This window comes from Heteronotia binoei, chromosome 4 (assembly GCF_032191835.1).
Source record: "Heteronotia binoei isolate CCM8104 ecotype False Entrance Well chromosome 4, APGP_CSIRO_Hbin_v1, whole genome shotgun sequence".
NCBI classification, from domain to species: domain Eukaryota; kingdom Metazoa; phylum Chordata; class Lepidosauria; order Squamata; family Gekkonidae; genus Heteronotia; species Heteronotia binoei.
In genome coordinates this window covers 135,716,827-135,740,616 of record NC_083226.1, presented here as the reverse complement: position 1 = coordinate 135,740,616, position 23,790 = coordinate 135,716,827, and the positions used below count along the sequence as shown (strand labels likewise).

The following is a 23,790-nucleotide window of genomic DNA, read 5'->3' as shown; positions in this document are numbered from 1 at the left end:
TCTAAAAGGTAGGTCTGAAAACTTTGTGATTCTAAATTGCTAGCATCTTTGTGTTTTGCATCCTGCATATTATGATAGGGATACCTACAGTACAGAGTTACCCAGTCTAAGCTCATTGGTTTCAAAAAGGTTTTGAAAGGTAAAGATGCAAGCACCAAGCCGTTACTGACCCATGGGGTGATGCCACATCATGAAGTTTTCTTGGCAGACTTTTTACAGGGTGGTTTGACGTCAGGGCCAGATCAACAAATAGGCCAAGTAAGCACTGGCCTGTGGGCCCCCATGCCTTTAGGGGCCCATAGGCCAGTTTGCCTCTCTCTGCCCCTCCCCTGCAGTTTTGTCAAAGGGGCTTTTGAGAAGACATCCACATACGCATGCGAGCACATGTGCACATACATTAAAAATGTGCACAAATGTCTTTTGTAATTTGAAGGAAAGAAATTGAAAGAAACATTGCCTGGTACCAGATGAGATATTTAAAGAGCTATGACTCAGCTGAGGTAATACTGTGATTAAAATGTCATTTAGCACCTCTCGTCCAGAAAAAAAACCCTCCAAAAAACTGAGGTGCAAATGTCTGTTTACATTATGTAGTGTTATGAAAAACGAATATAGCAGATTTAATTGCACAAAGGATAAGAGTCAGCTTGGTCTGGTAGAGAAAGTTGGATGTAAATTTGGCCTACCAAAACAAATTCCCATTGAACTATGTGTAACAGTGATCATTCCTATAGCACAAATATTTTAAATAACCAAGCATATTTTGTGCATTTTATTATTAGATTTTTATGTCCCCTCCTTTGTTCAGGGTTTGCAGGGTGGCATATATGGAGTGCCTTCCCTTTTATCTTCACAACAACAACCTTGTGAAGTTTAGGCTGAGAAATAGGCCAGCATTATCTAGGGAGCTTTGTGACTGAGTAGGAATTTGTATTGAAGTGTCCCCAATCTTAGTCTGACACTCTGACCACTATAGAGCCACTGTGGTGTCATGGTTAGAGTGTCAAACTAGAATCTGGGAGACCCAGGTCTGAAACTCCACTCAGCCATAAAGCTCGCTGGGTGACTTCACACCTGGCCTATCCTATCTCAACGGATTGTTGTAAGGATAAAATGAGGGAGAGGAGAATTATGTAAGCTTATGTGGGTCACCATGGGGGAGAAAGATGGGGTATCAATAGAGTAAAGAGCACTGTGGCTACCAATTGATAACATAAGTAAGGCTCTTCTTTTTTTTTTGCTTTAGAAACTGAAATATGCTATTTACCATATGAATACTATTTCAGAAGCTGTAAGCTCATCTTAGTTTCTATCTGGTTATAAGGGAAAACCAGCTGCATTAGTTTGGAGAAATCTAAGATGACTAGAGTGCTGCACCCTTTCCTTGTGCTCAGTAGGCCATATAAAACTTTACCAACCCTACCCAATGTGACTTCACCACCTGGAAAGGAGACTAGCATACTTGTTGCCACGCTTACAGGGCTCTTAGCATAGGGCTTACTGTAAGCTCTTGGATGACTGGCTACATCAGGGAGGTGTGGCCTAATATGCAAAGGAGTTCCTGCTACAAAAAAGCCCTGGTTGTTGCTGCAGGTGTGTTGCACCTAAATATATGGTGAAGAACAAAACTGTTCCTTTCCAGCCTGTGATTACTGGCATTTAGAAACTAACATAAATTAAACAGATTTGCTGCCTGTAGTCCCAGAGGTAGCAATTTGTGGACTACTGATGTGCTGTACATGCAATGTGGCACAAATAGGAGGCAATAGGTATGCCCTGCTTAACTGTTATAGTTATGGCATGGTCACTAGTACTACCACAATTACCTAATATTATTTTCCGTCTACTTCCTTCTATGTAGATGTGTGATCTGGAGAATGTATCCCATGCCTCCTGCTCTCTGAAAAGGGCTAGAGCAGGGGTGGCCAAACTTGCTTAATATAAGAACCACACAGAATAAATTTCAGATGTTTGGAGAGCCCCAAGACAGGAAGGAAGAGAGGGAGGGAGGGAGAGGTGGAAATAAAGCAATTTTAACTTCAAATGCATTCTCCAAGCCACCGGCTGGCTTGGCAACATGATTTAAAGAGAGATATGCTGTTTCCAAGCTGGCTGACGGGGTGGTGGAGGCTGCAAGAGCCACACGATATATGTGAAAGAGCCACATGTGGTTCCCGAGCTGCAGTTTGGCCACTCCTGGGATAGAGTAAATGAGCTTGAGTGGGCACCATAGAAGTTTAAGGCATGACTTCAGCCACTTTTAAAATTTACCATTGAAGCCGAGGTGATAAATAAACTCAATATTACTTAAAACATAGATAGAGATAATACGTGATGGTGCTTTCTAGCATTTATATTCTATAGCCAGACTAACTTGACAGCCATCTTGATTACCTCAAGGGTGACAATTATTTGAGTGCATGATTTAAATTGGAGCTTTGGATAACGTTTCAACATAAAATGTGTTTTAAAAATCTGATCACACACAATTAAGTAAAAAACTGAATTTATGCCACAAAACTAATGGACTAGCCTTTCCTTTTGGAAAGGTTCCCAGGTCTACCTGTGGTTTGGATATCCCCTAGCTAATGATGGTCTGAAGGTTCTTGGTACCATTAACAGGTTGTTTGTCCTGCTAAGCCTCTGATACCTTGTGGGCTTCTCTCAATCCATCCTTCTTCCACCTGTCCCTCCTTCTGGTAACCCCCTCCCCCTCTCTCAATCTGTGCCTTACCCCTCAGTGTCAGTAGATGAGATGCTACTCTGTTTCTTCATCTAAGTGCTCCAGAAACACCTCAATCCTCTTCCCTCTTGATGACCATTTCTGCCACTCTTTTGCCTGCTCTCTGCCGCAGCTTCTCTGTGATCAAACGCACATACCATTCCCAAACCCCGCCATTCCATTCATCTGCAACCACTCTCTAACTATTGACTGACTTTTCACTTTTTCCTTTTGCCTCCAAACTCCTAGGGGATATAGTTGCTAACCCTTTGTCTCTTCAAGCTCCATTCTCCCCTTCTCCTTGAAACTTCAGACCAAAGATTCCCTAACTTTTAGGGCATTTTCTGTCCTACACTGTTAATTGACGTTATCGCCAAATCTAAAGGTCTGCCCTGGTCCATCTGGACCTCTCTCCCATTACTGCTACAATTGACCATCCAGGCTGCAGGTTTTTGTGGCTTCATTTTTAGCTGATATCAGTCATGTCAACATTTTCCCCTAAGAAGCTTCTCCGCTGTGTTTGTCCCTGCTGTTTGCTCACTTTCTCTCGCTGTGCAGGTGGTCTCTTAAGCTGCATGGTTTTCAGTACCATATATGCCAGTGACCCAGCCGTTGCTTGTCCCCTTCATCCCTTCCTGCATCTCCACCTGCCTGATATATCTACTGATGTCTCATTGCTTTTTTAGACTCCACATATTCAAGACTCAACTGCTCATCCTTCATCCCAAGTCTCCTCCTTATAATCTATATGCATCAATATCCACACTGGACCAGAAACACAGCTGGGGCTTTGATTCTTGGCTCTTCCTTGCTCCTTCTCCTTGTAACAGATTGCAAAAATCTTCTGTTTCTTCTCCATCTTCTTGAATAAAACTTTATTATTACAGCTGTCTTCTTTAGTCTTTCTTTTTCACATCTGTGGTTCGTACATTGCCATAAACATTTGAATTTCCAGTCACTCAGATAAATATATTTACCATTATGTCCTTTTGCTTGCTTCTCAATCCCCTTTTATACCTAGCACAAACTCTGTGTCCTTTAAATATGTTTGCCCCACTCTATATTTTGGCAAAAAAATACAAAATATCCAAATAGCACATACACACTCTATTATATTAAAAGTGTGCACGTCAAAGACACAGTAACATTGGTAAACTCCAAAATACTTAAAAAAGTCCCAGTGCACTAAATTCTCATACAGTCCTGAGTCTTGTACTTGAGATGTAGTCTTCAATTATGTTGAAATGAATCATGAAGAAGAAATAACATGAATCAGAGACTGGTTTCGGCCACGCCTTCCTCAGCCATAAATCACAATGCAAATTACTATATAAAGCTTCTCCTAATATAAGATACAAGCCAATACAAGACATATTTCCTAATCCCAATATAAAAATTCACAATACCAATATTCACAATACCAATATTGCCATATTTTCACTGGGTATCCTCTGTATTTACCAAATATTATGTGCTACTCAGATATTTTGTATTTGTTGCCATATTCTCACTGGGTATCCTCTGTATCCACCCTATATTTTGGCATTTTGAATTTTTCATTTATTTGTTGGTATTTTTTTATTGTGTGTGTGTGTGTGTCTGCACCTGGAAGTCATGGGGACTACTGGAGGATATTCAGAAAGATGGCTGAATAAAGTCTGTTCTCCCTTTCCTCCCAGCTTGGTATTTCAAGGGAGAACTAACAGAGTCCAAGTACTAACCAGAGTCAACCCTGCTTAGCTTCTGGGATCTGACAAGATCAGGCTTGCCTGGGTTATCCAGGGTATATCCAGCTCCTTGGTATTTTTGTTCCAGCACTTTCAGCTTTACCTTATCAAAGTTCTCTTGCTTAGTGTTATATCTTTGCCTGTTCTCCCATGCTTCTTTGTGCATGTGATGATTCTTTCCTTGAACACGGTACCTCCTCTCTGTCTCCCTATATGTCCCTTCTCAAAATGCATGTTTTCTGTGTGACTTTTGGTTTATCCTCAATCATAATTCCTACTTGTAACAGAGGTTTAAGTACATATACATATATCCATCAACATTAGCCATCAACATCAGTGTCTTGGTTTTCCATTCTCTCATTTACATTTGATACTCCTTAGAGACAAGGGACCTTTTGCCAATGGAACTCTATAAAATAATACTGCATAATAAAACTTGGCCTCAAATTCTGAAATTTGCTGGCCTCTCTGTTCCATTAACATCCAGCTTAGCATCCATTTGCATTCTCTGTACTTAGCTTTTATTTCATTACATGGAACTAATGACTTTCATCAATATTGTAGCGGCATGGGTATCTACAGATGAATTCAACTGTAGATACCCATGTCACTAACATATGGCTGAAAGTAACCAATTTGGTTGTTGAACGTTAATAATGTTCAACTGAATGTTTATTCAACTATATTTTGGGGTACAAAAGTTTTACAAGACATGATAAGCATTCATAATCTTTCCTTGAAGACCTTTGTTTTTTCTGCTATCCCAGAACACTTCATATTCAGAACTGTGGAATATTAACAGAACAAAATATGAGCCCAGTGGTATCTTTAAGACCAACAAAGTTTTATTCAAGGTACAAACTTTTGCACACACACACACACACACGCACGTCTTCAGAAACATTGAAATGGACATTACCAGTTCATACATATAGGCAGAAGGTGAGCAGCAAATTAGCATAAGCGTAATAAGAGTTGTTTAACAGATCTTTAGAACTGTATTCTCATCAAGAAGGTCTATACATTCTCTTTATTTTATTTTAATTTTTGTTTGGAATACTGGATTGGAATAGTGATTGTAATGTAATGAATAATAGAATGTAATGTAATTTGGAATAGTAGATTGGAATGTATTTCTATGGTTTGGGTACAGAGGAGACATAGCACTGCATAACCAATCACCCCACCTTAAAGAAAAGGATGCTATTAATTACCTCCATGCTTGAGAGGACATGGATGGAGCATAACAGCATTCTACAATTAAGAAAGATATATTTGCACATCAGTATCCAATTTTGATATATTTATTTTTTTCACTATGTTTTTTCCCTGGAATTAAATCCAAACAAATTGTGTCCATATATAAACTAAGCTTGTTATTTCAGTTTAGTCCTTGCATCTGTTGAACCTGGGGTCCCCAACCGCCAGGCCACGGACCAGTACTGGTCTGTGGCCTGTTAGCAATCAGGCAGAGTAAGGCAGAGACCTTTTCTACTCCTCATTTAAAGACCTCCATGGGGAGGCAGAGATGGGATGTGGGTGTGGGGGCAGCCTGAGGCAGCAAAAACCCCAGCACCCCCTCCAGTCCATGGAAAAATTGTCTTTCAGAAAACCGGTCCCTGGTGCCAAAAAGGTTGGGGCCACTGTGTTAAACAATCTTTATCATGGGGTATGTTAAGTTGCTTTTCATCCTCTGCCTATCTAATGCCAATGTTATCTGAAGAAGTGTGCGTGCACATGGAAGCTTATGCCTTGAATAAAACATTGTTAATCTTAAAGGTGCCACTGGACTCAAATTTTGTTCTGCTGCTTCAGACCAATGCAGCTACCCACCTGAATCTATCTTTGTTGAATGTTAAATTATGCACAATGTAATTATTTTCCATTTTTCTTTAAAACAGACATTTCAAAGCAAAAATTACACAAGCTTCATTTTTGTTCCTATCTTGAATGACTATTGTGTAGGAAATCCTTACCATATGTGCAAGTTTATGAGTCAGGACTGGGACATTTACAGTGCAGCCCTGAGCCAGCTGGCACCAGTGGGCTTAGAAGGGTGTGAATCTGTGTAGGATTGCACTGTTGGTGTAGCATGGATAGAACTGTGACCAACCATGGAAAATTTGCCAGAACTATATGCATTTATTCTGTGTAAGCTGTCATGACAGTAGTTAGTTATTGATTTCACCATTTGTATAAATAGGGAGTTGCCCCAAAAGACCAGCACAACCATGTTTAACTTTAAAAGGGGTAAATTCTCTGAGATGAGGAGGCATGTGAAGAGGAAACTGAAAGGAAAGGTAAATACGGTCAAAACCCTTGGGGAAGCTTGGAGGCTATTTAAAGCTACAATCCTAGAAGCTCAGATAAAATATATACCGCAAGTTAGGAAAGGCACAAACAGGTATAAGAAAAGGCCTGCATGGTTAACAGACAAAATAATTGAAGCTGTAAAAGGTAAGAAAGTCTCCTTTAAGCAGTGGAAAACCAGTCCAAGTGAGATTAATAAAAGGGAACACAGGCTGTGGCAAATCAAATGCAAGACTGTGATCAGGCAGGCAAAAAGGGACTATGAGGAGCATATTGCAAAAAATATAAAGACCAACAATAAAAATTTCTTCAAATATATTAGAAGCAGGAAACCAGCCAGGGAGACAGTGGGGCCCTTGGATGACCAAGAGGTCAAAGGATTACTGAAGGAGGATAGGGAAATGGCTGAGAAGCTGAATGCATTTTTTGACTCCGTCTTCACTGTGGAAGATGAGAAGTGTTTGCCCACTCCAGAACCACTAATTTTGGAAGGGGTGTTGAAAGACCTGAGTCAGATTGAGGTGACAAAAGAGGAGGTCCTACAACTGATAGACGAATTAATAATAATATAATAATAATAATAATAATTTTTTATTTCTATCCCGCCCTCTGCCTAGTTTTGTCACAAGTTTTTTCGCTAGTTGAAGGCCATCTTAAAAACTAATAAGTCACCAGGTCTGGATGGCATACATCCAAGAGTTCTGAAAGAACTCAAAGTTGAACTTGTGGATCTTCTGACAAAAATCTGTAATCTTTCATTGAAATCTGCCTCCATTCCTGAGGACTGGAAGGTAGCAAATGTCACCCCCATCTTTAAAAAGGGTTCCAGAGGAGATCCGGGAAATTACAGGCCAGTCAGTCTGACTTCAATACCGGGAAAGTTGGTAGAAACCATTATCAAGGACAGAATGAGTAGGCACATTGATGAACACGGGTTGTTGAGGAAGACTCAGCATGGGTTCTGTAAGGGAAGATCTTGCCTCACTAACCTGTTACATTTCTTTGAGGGGGTGAACAAGCATGTGGACAAAGGAGACCCAATAGATGTTGTTTACCTTGACTTCCAGAAAGCTTTTGATAAAGTTCCTCATCAAAGGCTCGAGAGTCATGGAATAAAAGGACAGGTCCTCTTGTGGATCAAAAACTGGCTGATCAATAGGAAGCAGAGAGTGAGTATAAATGGGCAGTCTTCGCAGTGGAGGACAATAAGCAGTGGGGTGCCGCAGGGCTCAGTACTGGGTCCCATGCTCTTTAACTTGTTCATAAATGATTTGGAGCTGGGAGTGAGCAGTGAAGTGGCCAAGTTTGCAGATGACACTAAATTGTTCAGGGTGGTGAGAACCAGAGGGGATTGTGAGGCACTCCAAAGGGATCTGTTGAGGCTGGGTGAGTGGGCGTCAACGTGGCAGATGAGGTTCAATGTGGCCAAGTGCAAAGTAATGCACATTGGGGCCAAGAATCCCAGCTACAAATACAAGTTGATGGGGTGTGAACTGGCAGAGACTGACCAAGAGAGAGATCTTGGGGTCGTGGTAGATAACTCACTGAAAATGTCAAGTCAATGTGCGATTGCAATAAAAAAGGCCAATGCCACGCTGGGAATTATTAGGAAGGAAATTGATAACAAATCAGCCAGTATCATAATGCCCCTGTATAAATCGATGGTGTGGTCTCATTTGGAGAACTGTGTGCAGTTCTGGTCGCCGCACCTCAAAAAGGATATTATAGCATTGGAGAAAGTCCAGAAAAGGGCAACTAGAATAATTAAAGGATTGAAACACTTTCCCTATGAAGAAAGGTTGAAACGCTTGAGGCTCTTTAGCTTGGAGAAATGTCGCCTGTGGGGTGACATGATAGAGGTTTACAAGATAATGCATGGGATGGAGAAAGTAGAGAAAGAATTACTTTTCTCCCTTTCTCACAATACAAGAACTCGTGGGCATTCAATGAAATTGCTGAGCAGTCAGGTTAAAACGGATAAAAGGAAGTACTTCTTCACCCAAAGGGTGATTAACATGTGGAATTCACTTCCACAGGAGGTGGTGGCGGCTGCAAGCATAGCCAGTTTCAAGAGGGGATTGGATAAAAATATGGAGCAGAGGTCCATCAGTGGCTATTAGCCACAGTGTGTGTGTGTGTGTATACACACACACACACACACACACATATATATATATATATGGAGCAGAGGTCCATCAGTGGCTATTAGCCACAGTGTGTGTGTGTGTACACACACACACACACACACACACATATATATATACACATGTGTATATATAATATAATATAATATTTTTTTTGGCCACTGTGTGACACAGAGTGTTGGACTGGATGGGCCATTGGCCTGATCCAACATGGCTTCTCTTATGTTCTTATGTTCTTAGTTGTATGACTCACAGGCAGTGGTGGGATTCAGCCGGTTCGCACCGGTTCTATAGAACCGGTTGTTGGCCGGGCGCCGGCTGTTAATTTTTATTACTTCAGTCCGGCCGGGCCAAGGAGGCCTCACTCCTCATCCTCTCAGGGTGTTCTTCTCTCACCCGGCCGGCCTCTTCGCTCGTTGGCTGTCGGCCTCCCCCAGGCTGGGCGGCGAACCGCAGCCTTCCTGGGTCCCTTCCCCGCCCCCTTCTGGATGGACCCGCACGAGGTTCTGTGAGAGGAAAAAGAGTGGGGAAAGAAGGAAAAAACGAGGCGGGCGGGCACGCTGCGTGGCTTGCCCCGGATAAGACAAAAGAGACCCGGGCGACTAATCCTCGCCAGGAGAGGGGAAGAGAAAGGGAGGGAGTGAAGAGAGAGAGGAGCAGGGAATGGGAATGCACCTGCGCGCGCACTCGGCCCGCCTGCCCGCCCGAGAAACACAGAAGGGTGAGTTTGTTTGTGTGAGAGAGAGAGAGAGTGCTTCCCCTCCCACCAACGGCAAGCGCCGCCTGGTTTGGGAGGCAGCCAAAGGGAAGGGAGGGGGAAGCAGCCCTCGATCCCGCCTCTGCCTCACACTACCTACATGCGCCCCGCCTCTGGAATCTGCGCATGCGCCATGGCCACTCAGTTTGGCATGAGGGGAGAGGAAGAAAGAAATTGGCGGGCTTCTCTGCCTCGGTTTTTGGTTCAGCGACAGCGAGGGCTGGTCGGGGGAGGTGTTAGCAACGTTAATATTTTTGTCTTTTTCCTTCCTGTGGTTTTTGTGTGTGTGCACAGACACACGCATTCCCATAGTATATCATTTCCATAATTCTGAGTTACCACTTTTGTTAAAAAAAGGATCTCTAGAGAACAAAAGTTTTTAAATTAAAAAAAAAAATCTGCCCAGGCAGGCATACTCTCTAACCCTTTCTTATCTGTCTTTCATCTATCTATCTTCTCTACCTACCAGCTATCTCTATCCACAAAAATGCATTTATTTACTTCACCTTTTCAAGCTAATGATCTTCAAGGTGGCTTTCAAGGCTTCCTCCACCCCCCCTTTTTTTAGCAAAAGGAATGGGGATTTTTAAAATGTTATTTCTAGTCCATCTTTCTCACTAGGGCTCTAGGATAGCCGTTCAAGAATAATGAGCCAAAAAAAAATGCTTCTTTTTCTAGACCCAAGCCCTGTCCTGGGCTTGGGGACACACAGTAGGAAATGAAGCAGTGCAATCTCAGGCATATGTTCCAGATCAGCTGTGTTGGTCCAACGGGGGGGGGGGGGGGGAAAGCATGTTTAAAAGCCATATGATATAATTTTATTATGTGCAACCAGTATGGCACAAAACTGTGTACACTTATGCTCTCAAGAGCTCTTCGTCAGACTGGAATGTTGTTACCAAAACGGGAGATGGGAGGGAAAAAGTTAACTTCAGGCTGTGATCTTAATGTTATTAACCTGCTCCTATTGGAACAGTCATTTCACCTTAGGAAGTGCTGGAAAACAGATGGCATCAGGTGGCTTTGATCTTGTATAAAGAAGCCCTTAAGAATAACAGCAGCTTCCATTGTGAAGAGATAGAGAAACTTAATCAAATACCACTCTGAGGCTGAGATCACAGGACACTAAATAACACACTTTCAATGCACTTTGAAGCTGGGATATTACTGTGTGAACTGGAAACATCCAGTTGGAAAGGGCATTGAGAGTGAATTGAAAGTGCATTATTTATTTATTTATTTATTTATTTTATTTATTCGGGATTTGTATCCCGCCCTTCCCACAAGTGGCTCAGGGCGGCTTCCAACAATTAACAATTTAACAATTTAAGTATAAAACAATTAAATACTTGACATTTAAACATTAAAACCAATACATTTCAATTCATAAAAACAATGCAGCTTAAAACCAATAACATGTCATTTATGTGAACAGATGGCTGGCCAGTTACGTCAGGTTTCCATCCCAGCTAGGTGTAAGCTAGCCGGAAGAGGGTTGTCTTACAGGCCCTGCGGAATTGAGCCAAATCCCGCAGGGCCCTCACCTCTTCCGGCAGCTGATTCCACCAAGTGGGGGCCATAACGGAGAAAGCCCTATCTCGGGTGACTTTCAAGCGAGCTTCTTTTGGCCCGGGGATAGAGAGGAGATTTTGTGTTCCTGACCTCAGTGCTCTCTGGGGAACATGTGGGGAGAGACGGTCCTTCAGGTAGGCAGGTCCCAGGCCATATAGGGCTTTAAAGGTAATAACCAGCACCTTGTACCGGACTCGATACATCACTGGAAGCCAGTGCAAGGTCCGAAGACCCGGCCGAATGTGTCCCCACTTTGGGAGACCCAATAACAGCCGGGCCGCGGCATTCTGCACCAGCTGCAGTTTTCGAGTCCGGGACAGGGGCAGCCCCATGTAGAGGGCATTGCAGTAGTCTAACCTCGAGGTGACCGTAGCATGGATCACTGTTGCTAGGTCGTCACGCTCCAAGAAGGGGGCCAGCTGCCTTGCCCGCCTAAGATGAAAAAATGCGGACTTGGCAGCGGCTGCTATCTGAGCCTCCATCTTTAAGGAAGGCTCCAATAGCACCCCCAAGCTCCTGACTCTGTCCGCCGCCATCAGCGGCGCACCGTCAAAAGCTGGCAGGGGGATCCCCCCCCCGGGCCGCGGCGACCCAAGCAAAGGACCTCTGTCTTCGTAGGATTTAGCTTCAGCCCACTCAGTCTGAGCCACTCAGCCACGGCCCGTAATGCCCGGTCAAGATTTTCCGGGGCGCAGACCGGCCAGCCGTCCATCAGTAGATAGAGCTGGGTGTCATCAGCATACTGGTGACACCCCAGCCCATACCTTCGGGCAATCTGGGCAAGAGGCCGCATGTAGATATTGAATAACATCGGGGAGAGAACCGCCCCCTGGGGCACACCACAATCAAGTGTGCGCCTCTGGGATAGCTCCCCCCCTATTGCGACCTTTTGTCCCCGACCTTCCAGGAAAGAGGAAAGCCACTGTAAGGCCAACCCCTGAATCCCCGCGTCGGCGAGGCGGCACGTCAGTAGCCGATGGTCGACCGTGTCGAACGCCGCCGACAGGTCTAACAGCATCAGCACCGCCGAGCCACCCCGATCCAGATGCCGTTGAAGGTCATCTACTAGGGCGACCAACACTGTCTCCGTCCCGTGTCCCGGGCGAAAGCCGGACTGAAATGGATCAAGGATGGAAGCGTCCTCCAGGAAATTCTGTAATTGCATCGCCACTGCCCTCTCAATAAGTTTACCCAAAAAGGGCAAATTTGAAACCGGCCGATAGTGCGCCAATTGGGCCGGATCTAAAGATGGTTTTTTTAGGAGGGGACGGACCACGGCCTCTTTGAGTGGCGTTGGAAAGTGCCCTTCCGTTAGGGATCTATTTATGATATCCCGCACAGGATATCTAAGATCCCCCTGGCAAGATTTAATAAGCCAGGAAGGGCATGGGTCCAATTTACAAGTTGTTGGGCGAGCCAATAAGAGAATCCTGTCAACTTCCTCCAGGCTGAGGGGCCTAAAGCCATCCAGAGTATAATCCGAAGACAGGCTCGGGGCCTCAGGTTCGCTAACTGTCTCCAAACTGGCAGGGGGGTCGGGGCGGAGTGACGCGATTTTACCCGCAAAAAATTTCGCAAAAGCCTCACAGCCGATTTCCAATTCAATAGAATTTAACCTGCCTTGTGGCAGCATTGTAAGTCCTCTAATTATGTCAAATAATTGTGCCGGGCGCTAAGTTGCGGACGCAATCTTAGCCGCAAGGAATACTCTCTTTGCGGATTTGATTGCCATCTCATAGGCCTTCAAACTCTCTCTATAAGATGTTCGGGTCACTTCGTCTCGAGTACGCCACCATTGCCTCTCTAGTCGTCTGAGCCCCCGCTTTTGTTGCCGCAGCTCCCGGTTAAACCAAGGCGACCGTTTCGGGCGGGGGCGCAGAGGGCGCCTGGGTGCGATCTCCTCAATGGCCCTGGAGAGCCCATCGTTCCAGGACTCTACCAGATCATCCAGGGAATCGCCAGCGGGCCAGGTATCCCGTAGAGCCGTTAGGAACCGTTCCGGGTCCATCAGGCTCCGCGGGTGAGCTAAAATACGCTCTCCGCCTAAACAGGTTTTGGGTGACACCTCCATACGGGCCTTAAGGGCAAAGTGATCTGACCATGGCACTGCTTCCGTTGCAATATCAGTCACTGATATTCCGGCCACAAAGACCAGGTCTAACATGTGTCCCGCCTGATGAGTGGGTGTTGTAACAACCTGGGAGAGTCCTAGTGTCGCCATGGATGACACCAGGTCCATCGCCTGGCTGGATGCCACGTCGTCGGCATGGACATTGAAGTCACCCAAGACCAAAAGCCTTGGGTGCTCCAGCGCCCAGCCCACCGCGGCCTCCACCAGGGATGGTAAGGCGCCGGCCGGTGCGTTAGGCGGTCGGTACACCAGCCAGATCGCCAACCCCTCCTCAACATCCCACATCAGGCCAACACATTCAACGCCCGGAATCTCTGGAGCCGGAAGAGCCCTAAAGGAGTAAGCCTCTCGTATGAAGAGTGCCACCCCACCCCCCCGCCCGCTAGTCCGTGACTGATGAAAGACCGAGTATCCTGGGGGAACGGTCTGGGAGAGAGCTACCGTCTCCCCTTCACGCACCCAGGTCTCGGTCACGCAAGCCAGGTCCATGTCCTGTTTGGTCAGGAACTCCTGCAGGACAGAGGTCTTATTATTATTAATGGACCTGGCATTGCACAACACCAGTGACGGAGGCGAGTAATTCAACCTGGCCCCGCTACCTGTCACCTTCGGGATGGGGCGGAGGCTGGAAGCACTATTATGTCTCAACCTCCTTCCCTTATAATTCTGCCTCGTCCCACCGTCATATCTTCCCCTCCCCAGGAGCACTGGAATCCCCAGGCCGATCATCTCCTGTTAATGCCACCTTGATTTGATGGAGCCGTCAGAGCTACCCTCTAGTGTGTGTGATTGCAGCCTGACACGAAACAGAACAGTTAATAAGGCTGGAGTGACTCTCCATAGAAGTGCAGTGTTCACAGCATCCCTTCTGGAACTGAAAATCCTGCTATCAAGCAGCAAAGGGCTGGGACCAGTGTTCCCTCTAAGCTGAGTTAGCTCACAAATTTTTAGCCTCCAGCTCACACATTTTTGTCTTAGCTCAGGAAGGATGGCCCCACAGCAAACTAATTTGTGCAGTAGCTCACAGTTTTAATGCCAGTAACTCAAAGTAGAATTTTTGCTCACAACTTTATTTGATTTATATCAATTTGTACATGCACATAATGAGCTAGACAGATGAGCTCAGTGTCTTAATACCAGGCAGCTTCCTATACTCCAGTGCTCAAAAAAAATCACGCTGGGGTAGCTTGGTTGTCTTCATAGACTGTCAAGAAGCATAACTGTCTTGTTGTTAAAGTTAAACATTTTTTAAAAAATTAAAAGCACAACTATTATCCCCAGAAAGGTGCACCCTTGGATACTGCTCAGTGGTGGGATTCAAATAAATTAACAACAGCTTAGTTGTCTTTACCTCTTTTACTGTTCTTATTGCAGTATTTAATGCGTGAATTATTAAACTACCTTTCAGTATATCTTTTGGTATAGTTAAAATGGTCATTAGGACATAGAACCTGTTGTTAATTTATTTGAATCCCACCACTGCTCACAGGTTAATATAATGATCCTGATTTTGCCCATCACAGATGTCCTTTTTCACAGATGTCCTTTTTTTTTTTGGCATCCACCAGTAAAATGTTGTGGAGGGGGGAAAGTGACAGAAATGTATGAGGAAGGGAGGAAGACAGGATAGTGGAAGGACAAAGGTCATATAATCTAGCTCTCAAAGGTTCTGGATTTCACTTTGATGCATGCGCAGGTGCACACATTGCTTCACCATTATGGAAGGTTTAATCCCCCTTTGTATTTTGGGGATTTTGCTGCCCACTTCGGGTTCTCACAAGTTTGTAGAAACATCTCCCTTTTTTTTATCTGGCACCATCATGCATATGTTTTTATTTGCACTCTGGGGTCAAGTTAAGAATTAGAGATCTAGTGAAGTGCCTTGCGAGGTCAGCTTTCTACCTGCATAATTTTATGTCAGAAGGTCAAACCAGTTGTGCAACTGGGATAGTTGTGAATATATCACAACACTTTTCAGAGGAAAATCTCTCTCTCTCTCTCTCTCGGCTTGGCTTCGCGAACAAAGATTTAAGAAGGGTGCAATAGTCCACGTTTGCTGCAGGCTCGCTGGTGGCTGACAAGACCAATGTGAGGAAAATAACCTTGTTCGGTTTGGGTGTCTGATGGAGGTTTTAATTTTCCTGCACTGTTTCACTGATTTAAAACCTGACCCCCTTCTCTCTAGCTTTTATTAGTCATACAGGGAAAAAAAAGAGAGGCACCCTGTCTCTTCTTGCCTGTTTCATTCCAGACTACTAAAAATCTAGAGTTCTTTTTGATTGGTGAAATTATGTGAGAGGAATAAGGGTTGAACACCTTCCTTTTCCGACATCTTGGCCCTGATCTGAATCACTCCCCACATGATGACTGCAATTCATAGATCTTTTAGTGTCTTCTCTGGTTTGACCCCTGAGCCCAACAATTATTGTACATTTGTTCAAAAATTATTCTTTTTATCTGTTAAGTTCTTCAATCTATTTGAGTTCAAACCTTTCCACTTATTTTGCATAATGAAGACAGTACAGCGCTGTCTCTGTATAGCATTTGCTGATCAAAGCATCACTCTGCAAGTTTTCATTTCTGTCCTATACTCTGCTGACAGTGTATTTCTAAACTGTTTGTTTCAACAAAATATTTGAGCAGCTAGTTTGGCTGCTTGCTTATTTCCCTGACTACTGTCTGTGTGCTCAGGTGCCCTCCCCCCCACCCCGCAAGAATGTAAGAGACTGTGTTGTATAAATAGTTGCATTCAAAGGCAGATCATCCTGAGTTGTGGGTTCTTTTTCTAGTTTAGACTACAGATAAGCCTTTCTTAATTTGTTGCTACTCAGAGCAGTTTGTTTAGGAAAAAAATTGTTGTCTGCCTCTTTATTATGGCAAACTATTTATTACAATACTGTACAGAGGTGGGTGTTTAAGCCACCAAACATCTTAAGAAGATTTGTTATCACAATTTTGATTTTATCGGTACTCACCTGAAAGCTCATCTTCTTGTTCCTACAAGACATCCATCTAGAGCTTTATACTGTGCTGGCTTCCAAAATCCTGTAGCAAAAAAGAGCAAATAGTCTCTTAAAGAAGGATAATTATAGACCAGCAGTATTAAAAAAAAATTTCAGATATAAGCATATATTTAACCTGAAACATGGGACCCACTTCTAGTGTTTTTGCTAATTGTCTTTTATTTAAGGTTATCAGGATGAAAGATCATCCAGAGATTCTGTCCTTTAATAGGTGAGTGGAAAGCGGAGTTTTCACATATGTAGCTTTTCTTGCAGGGGTGAGAGGAATCGTACTGGCTGAAGTTGCCCCAGCTTCCCCACTCAGCAGAGCTGTCAAATTGTCAGGCACTTCACTCATTCAAAATAATAACTACTACAGAAGAGAGGATGATTGATATGTTGTCTCATTCACGTTATGAAGCTAAATTATGGGTGACTGAGCAAACAGTAAAAAAAAAAGATAAGAAATTTAACTTTTCTGCTATCACAGTTTTGAATATGCTATCTTTGTCATATGTCAAAAAACCTTGCCTTTAACATATTATTCCATACTCTTTTTTTTTTAATCCAGCCATAGAATGAAGAGGCGTAAGTGGTTCTACAAATACCCAACTCGACAAAGTCTCCTTATCTTGGTTTTAACAGTATGGCTGCTTTCACTACTGAAACTTCTCAAAGTTGAGCGACTGTTGTTCTCTCACAAGGATATTTATTTTGTAGAGCCAATTCTGAGCACCTCATCATTTGTGAAGAACAAGTACCCCCACGTCAAAAGTCATGTGCAGTATGAAATTAACTGTTCCTCCATTTACAATGAAGAGCCTGTAGAGATCGGCAAGTCTTTAGAAATTAAGAGAAAAGAAATAATTGATTTAGATGATGATGATGTCATAGCAATGACTAGTGACTGTCATGTGTACCATAAAATTAGAGAATATAACTTAAAGCCTGTTTCTCTGGAAGAGGAAAAATTCCCTTTAGCCTATTCTTTGGTGGTTCACAAAGATGCCATGATGGTTGAGAGGCTCATCCATGCAATATACAGCCGTCAAAATGTTTACTGTATCCATTATGACCAAAAGTCATCTAGCACTTTCAAACATGCTTTGGACAATATAGCCAAATGCTTTTCCAATATTTTCATAGCATCCAAATTGGAGGTGGTAGAATATGCCCATATTTCAAGGCTTCAGGCAGATCTGAATTGTTTGTCTGATTTGTTTAAATCTTCTGTTCCATGGAAGTATGTAATCAATTTGTGTGGCCAAGACTTTCCATTACGGCCAAACTTTGAGCTGATATCTGCACTTAAGAAATTAAATGGAGGAAATATGTTAGAGACGATCAAGCCAAGTAGCAGCAAAAGGGAACGATTTATTTATCACTATGAACTTCAGAAAATGCCTTACTTATACACAAAGGTGCCTATGAAAACTAATATCTCTAAGGACCCACCACCCCACAATATTGAGGTTTTTGTAGGCAGTGCTTATTTCATTTTATGTCAAGAGTTTGTACAGTTTGTCCTTGAAAGTTCCATTGTTCAAGATTTTTTTGAATGGTCAAAGGACACTTACTCTCCTGATGAACATTTTTGGGCAACCCTTGTTCGTGTACCTGGCACACCAGGAGAGGTTTCAAGAGCAGCTCCAGATATCACAGATCTTCAGAGCAAAACACGTTTGGTAAAATGGAACTACCTTGAGAATCATCTATATCCTCCTTGCACTGGTACACATCTTCGTAGTGTATGCATTTATGGAGCTGCAGAACTGAGATGGCTCATCAGCTATGGGCACTGGTTTGCCAATAAATTTGATTCCAAAGTGGATCCTGTTTTAATAAAATGTTTGGCAGAAAAACTTGCAGAAAGGCAGAAGGAATGGGTTGATTTGTCTTCAGAAAAACTTTTTCTGCACAGGACATTTACAGATGTTTCAGCAGCACAGCCAACCCATGACTGGTCTTTGCAGGAAAAAAGTTGAGTTACATTGCTCAGCATGCATCTTATATCTACCTTGGTGGAATCCAGTTGTCCTTTTATATATGTAGCTAAAGGGAAGGTGTATTAGATGAGCTGCATAGAGCCCATGGAGCAGATGTGGGAGCAGGGGAAACTAGAAGCAGTGGGTGAGGTTCCCTGCTCCCCAGCAGTAAAAAGCCAGTAATAGAGGGCTTGTAGAAATTTGCTTAACCCAGTGCTTCCCAATTTTCCTGAACTTCTTTTGAACTTGCTCTAACTTCTCACCCTCTCCAAATGAACACTGGTAAGTTGCCTGCAGCCTTTGTTACATGCTAAGGTTTCTGAAACAGGGTGCTCATCCAACAATGGTATTAGAAGAAATGATTTTTTCACCTTCCACAAATGCACAGAAACAATAATTAGAACAACATAGCATTCCCACCCCCCCATTATGTTGAGGCTAGATGGTAAAGAGGCAATCACCTTCTACAAATCTAATGTGGATTGGTGAAAGTTCTCTGAGCACTCCAGGAATTTATACTATTTTTCTTGGTATCCCATGCCTTACAGTGTGAGAACAGATGAGTTATTACTTATGTTGTTTGTGGTGGTCTGTTTTCCAAGTCTACAGGATAGATAGAGTTTCTAGTGCTTAAATTCCTTCTGTGTCCATCTGGCTCTTCTGATTTATAGGATGCTACCACAAGGCAGAATAAATTTACAGCAGATATTTCAGTTGCAGTCCTGTTGTGCGCCCAGTGGTGCATAGAGATGATATGAGCCTTCTCTGTGCTGTATGAGTCCTACATAGGGCTTGTAGAAATTTTTAATTATTTTGAAGATTTCATTGTGCTTGTAATGGTTCAGTTGGATGGGATACAGGTATCTTCTCTATAGGTTGTGCTACTATTGCAATGAATCCACTGCTGCAGTTTGGCATTGCATCTTCTATCTCCCTACTGATACCAGCATTGCTATGTGTGAGATGGTTTACAATAGCGAGGGACATTTGAACAGTACATTGGGAATTACTGATGACAACGTACACAATTATTCCAAGCCTTTGATCTTTTTAGTTCTTTCTAGGCTGGCTACTGGGTTGTTTTTTTATATGTGCATGCATGTGTGTAGCATTTTTAAAGGGGGAAAAGGTGGTAAGCCTGATCATGACTTAATTCATGCAAGCAGTGCCCTGACTATTATAGAAAACTTTCTGTTCTATTTCATTGATGGGTATGCATGTTCTGTACATGTCAATATTGTACATTTCAACATTTCCCCCAAGAGGTTTATTTCTCATCACTATCAAGCAAAGGTGTCATAATACAGATTCAGGATCAGGGGCTTAAGGAAATGTAACACTGTGGGTGATTGTCAGCTCCATTGTTTAAAATATATATTATGTACATGCACTTATTTATAAACCCATTATTTGAAGGCGGTGAGGAAAGATTATAGGAAGGAAGGCCTCTAAAGATCTGTGTTAGTTTAGAAATGTTTGTACAAATTATGGTCCCTCAGGATCAAAAATGTACTGAAGGAACACCCTATCTAAATGAATCACACTGAGGTAGAAGTTGAGAGTTAACTTTCTTCCTTAACGGTAAAACCCAGCTGTGCCTTGTCTGTACCTCAGGAAAATAGTCTTATAGGCTGAAATAAATGGAAATCATAGATAGCTTTTATAATGATGTATGCTTAGTCTACTACCTCAAGGAAGATATGCAGGATCTATACAAACCCAGGACTGATGAAAAGTCTGAAACAGAGAATTATTACTTGAGGCCAAAACTGGTTAACATAATGTCATTCAGGAGCCAATTTTATTGTTCCGGTTGTCAACCATTAGAGAGGTTGGCAACTGGATGGTAGTTGGCAAGTGCTGTTCAGAAATCATGGAATGATTGGGTAGGGGCTGAGCAATCTTTGTCTTGTACAAAATTGCCTCAATTATTGAATATATATGGCATGAAAGCTGTCCCATGTTCAGTTCAACTGCTGTTTTGACCATGTGAAAGTTCCATATAGTGAAACACTGGCAACTTTTTCTTGTAAATCAGTGGAACACAAGGTATTTTATAGCCAACCTTGGGCTACTTTGGGGGGGAAATGTATAATGTGAAAATGCTTCAAATGTTTTATAACACATTATAAATCCAGTGTATTTCAAATAGTGGTGTGGTCTTTCTGTCTACGATATTTAAATAGGGTGCTAGTTCATTCTGCTTCCTCTCTGGGAGGAATATATCAGTTACTACAGTGTAACCAAGCATAATATTGCCAGTAAAAATACTGAAAGAGACAGAAATACAGAGACAGGACACAGTGGTGTTCTTAAACATGGAAAGATCTGGGGCTACAGATTATGTACAATGTAATTTGTTGAGTATTGTGAGTTTCTTCTGCTCATGTTCTACTGTGATTTATGTATGCTTCACGTTAACTACTGAATTGTGTGGAGGAAACTCATGACAGCACTTGGTCTATCTGTCTTTGGCCAGTTCCCACAGTCATCTCACCATCTGGAGCAGCTACTACATGAGTTCAGTTTCAAGCAGCCTGCTCCTTGTTTTTCTTGTGAACCAGGTTTTAAAGGGAAGCTAAATTTCCTTCTAAAGTTGAAAACTGCTGTGTGGCAAAGGTGCACACATACGTTAGTACTTGAGTAGGAAAAGAAGGAGATGATGGTGAAGATGATTATATTGGATTTATATCCCACCCTATACTCTGAATCTCAGAGCCGTCACAATCTCCTCTACCTTTCCCCCCACACACAACAGACACCTTGTGAGGTGGGGGGGGCAGGCTGAGAGAACTCTTACAGCAGCTGCCCTTTCAGGGACAACTCCTAGAAGAGCTATGGCTGACCCAAGGCCTTTCCAGCAGATGCAAGTGGAGGAGTGGGGAATCAACCCCGGTTCTCCCAGATAAGACTGCACACTTTCAGTTGATTTCAATTTATATCTCGCCCTTCCCACCAAAGTGGCTCAGGGCAGCTCACAACATATAAGATCTAACATAAATTTTAGATTTAAAATACATCAAGTTACAGCAGTTAAAACAATAAAACAATAAAACATATAAAACAAGCGATCTATGAGAATACTACACCGAACTGGCTCTTAGTGCATGGCCATGCTACCTTCACCTTCCTCTGCAGTGTGGAGAGGCTGGGGAAGTAATGTGCCTGCAGCCCTCGCTGGTGTTGGTGATCTATTCCTTTTTGGGATGTGAACTAGTGTTTAAGCACGTGGTGTCCCAGCTGCATTCTGAAGGAGTACAATCTCAGAAGGGCTGTGCTATATATATAAGATTTTTCTGAATATGCAGCCTTAACCTTTTGAAAACTGAGACTCTGTGTGAAAGTAGTTCCATAGATTATCAGTCACCCCTTTTTGTAATTGGACCTTCAGTTACAGAGCAAGTCTGAAGTGATGCTAGTCACAAAAAGAGCTCCAAATTCCTGTGTTATTTCATAGCTTAATTCATTTGAAAATCTTATTTATGAACTCTCCCAGGAGGTTCAGATATTTCACTGGCATGCAGTTATGAAATCCTTAATGCATAAGAAAAGGTAGAAAAGAACTATTTGCAATATGAGTGAGTATTTTGGCTAAGACAAGTTTTGCATTATAAACTTTCTTTTGCCAACTGGTAGAATATTCCAAATGGTGAGAAGGAATAAAGTGCCCTAGTTCTCAACCCATTAATTCACAAATATGTAAACACAAGACACAAATGATCAGCTGTAATTGTTTTAAAAACTTAGACTCATAATACATTATTTTTTATAATAAAACTTGAAATTCCCTGTTTGCATTATATTATGTCTCTTCTGTGTGCAGTCCTATATTAATGGGTTTTAAATGGAATGCTTACAATAAGAAACAGGAAGAGATTATAATGGTGCTAAGCTAATCACTGACTTCTTGTCTGCAAAAGACTAAAAGCAAAAGAACCAAGGTTTTTAAGAAGTAATTCCTTTTTACTGTAAACTGCTCAAGTGCGGGTCCTCAAATGTTATTGTAAATATTACAGAGTTGAAAGAATGACTTTCAAAATGCACTTAATACTTTCTCATGGGGGCTTTTATAAACAAAAGACAGCTTTATTCTATCCTTTTTGGGATGAAGCTCTTATTGCCATGTACTGATGAGAAAAATTCTCAGTTGCTGAACTTCATTTTGTGTGGCTACTGATGATATTGGAGCTTTGCTTGTGGGAAAAAGTACAGCAGCTTTCTTCCAGCTGATGGCAAAGATGGATCATTGCTTACCTATTGATGCCAGATGAAATGGAAATGGAGATAGAATAAGCATGTAAATTTAATAAACTGCCAGTCTGAGTAGACAAAACTGACTTTGATGGACCAAGGGTCTGATTCAGTATAAGGCAGCTTCATATGTTCAAGTTCATAGCACCGTTTCTGTCATTCACTGATGGAGAAAGGGAGAGCAAGAGAGATTAGGATTTCTTATCTCTCTACAGTTTCTCCAAGTTGGGGGCAGATTACATATCTGGAATCTATGTTACAGACCCCTTGAAAATTTCTCCCCAGTGCTTTCTTTGGAAAAGACAGCTGCAGTTACAACTAAGCAGTAGTCAAGTTGCACCTTTAAGATCAACTAAGTTTTATTCAGAATGTAAACTTTTGTGTGCTCTAAGCAGACTTCATTTCGTTGGCATGGATTCTAGTCCAGTTCTCATCCTCACAGAACGAAGCTGCTCTACTAAGCCTCACCATATCATTTGAGTCCACAAACCGATATGCTTTCATGCCATTCTGATAGCCTACAAATAATAGCTTTCTGGCTCTGGCTCCCCCTTTCCTCCTCTTGTCCAGAGGAATATTCACCCATGCCTTAGACCCAAAGATCCTAAGGTAGTCAAGGTTTGGCTTTTTTCCATACAGTACTCTATATGGTATATCATCCAGAGCCTGAGTCCATAATCTATTAGAGATAAAACAAGATGTTTTTAATGCTTCTTCCCAATATGCCAATTTCAGTGCACTGTCTGCCGGTAAGGCGTGGCACATGGTTTGGAGGACGCCTCCTCTTCGCTCTGCCATGCCGTTTTCGGCTGGAGAGGAGAGGTTGGCAACTCTGTGATTAATGCCTTCCTCCTTTAAATAGGTCTCAAAGTTCTTACTCAAAAATTCACCTCCCATATCACTTTGGAGAGCTGCTATTTTGCAGTTTAATTGCCTTTGTACCCTTTTTGCCCAGTACTGGAAAGTTGGAAATACATCACATTTTTGCTTAATTGCATACACCCACGCAAAGCGGCTGTAGTCGTCTACTATGATTAAACCATATCTATTCTTTAATACACTGGGTGCATACTACATCTGCATGCACTAATTGGAGTGGTCTTACTGACACCCGGTCACTCTTTTTAGCTACTGGGAACGCTTTAGACTTTGCCTCTTTGCATATATTGCAATCTAGGAACACATCACA

The 23,790-nt window shown here is 42.6% G+C and overlaps 1 protein-coding gene across 1 annotated transcript; it reads left to right on the top strand.

The window, feature by feature from the left end:
- Positions 1 to 480: 480 nt before the first annotated feature.
- GCNT4 (glucosaminyl (N-acetyl) transferase 4) lies at positions 481 to 22,150 on the top strand. Its single transcript, XM_060235817.1, has 2 exons — positions 481 to 500; positions 16,943 to 22,150. The coding sequence occupies exons 1-2, from the start codon at positions 487 to 489 to the stop codon at positions 18,348 to 18,350; spliced, it is 1,422 nt and encodes a 473-aa protein (XP_060091800.1). The 5' UTR covers positions 481 to 486; the 3' UTR covers positions 18,351 to 22,150.
- The last annotated feature ends 1,640 nt before the right edge of the window (positions 22,151 to 23,790 follow it).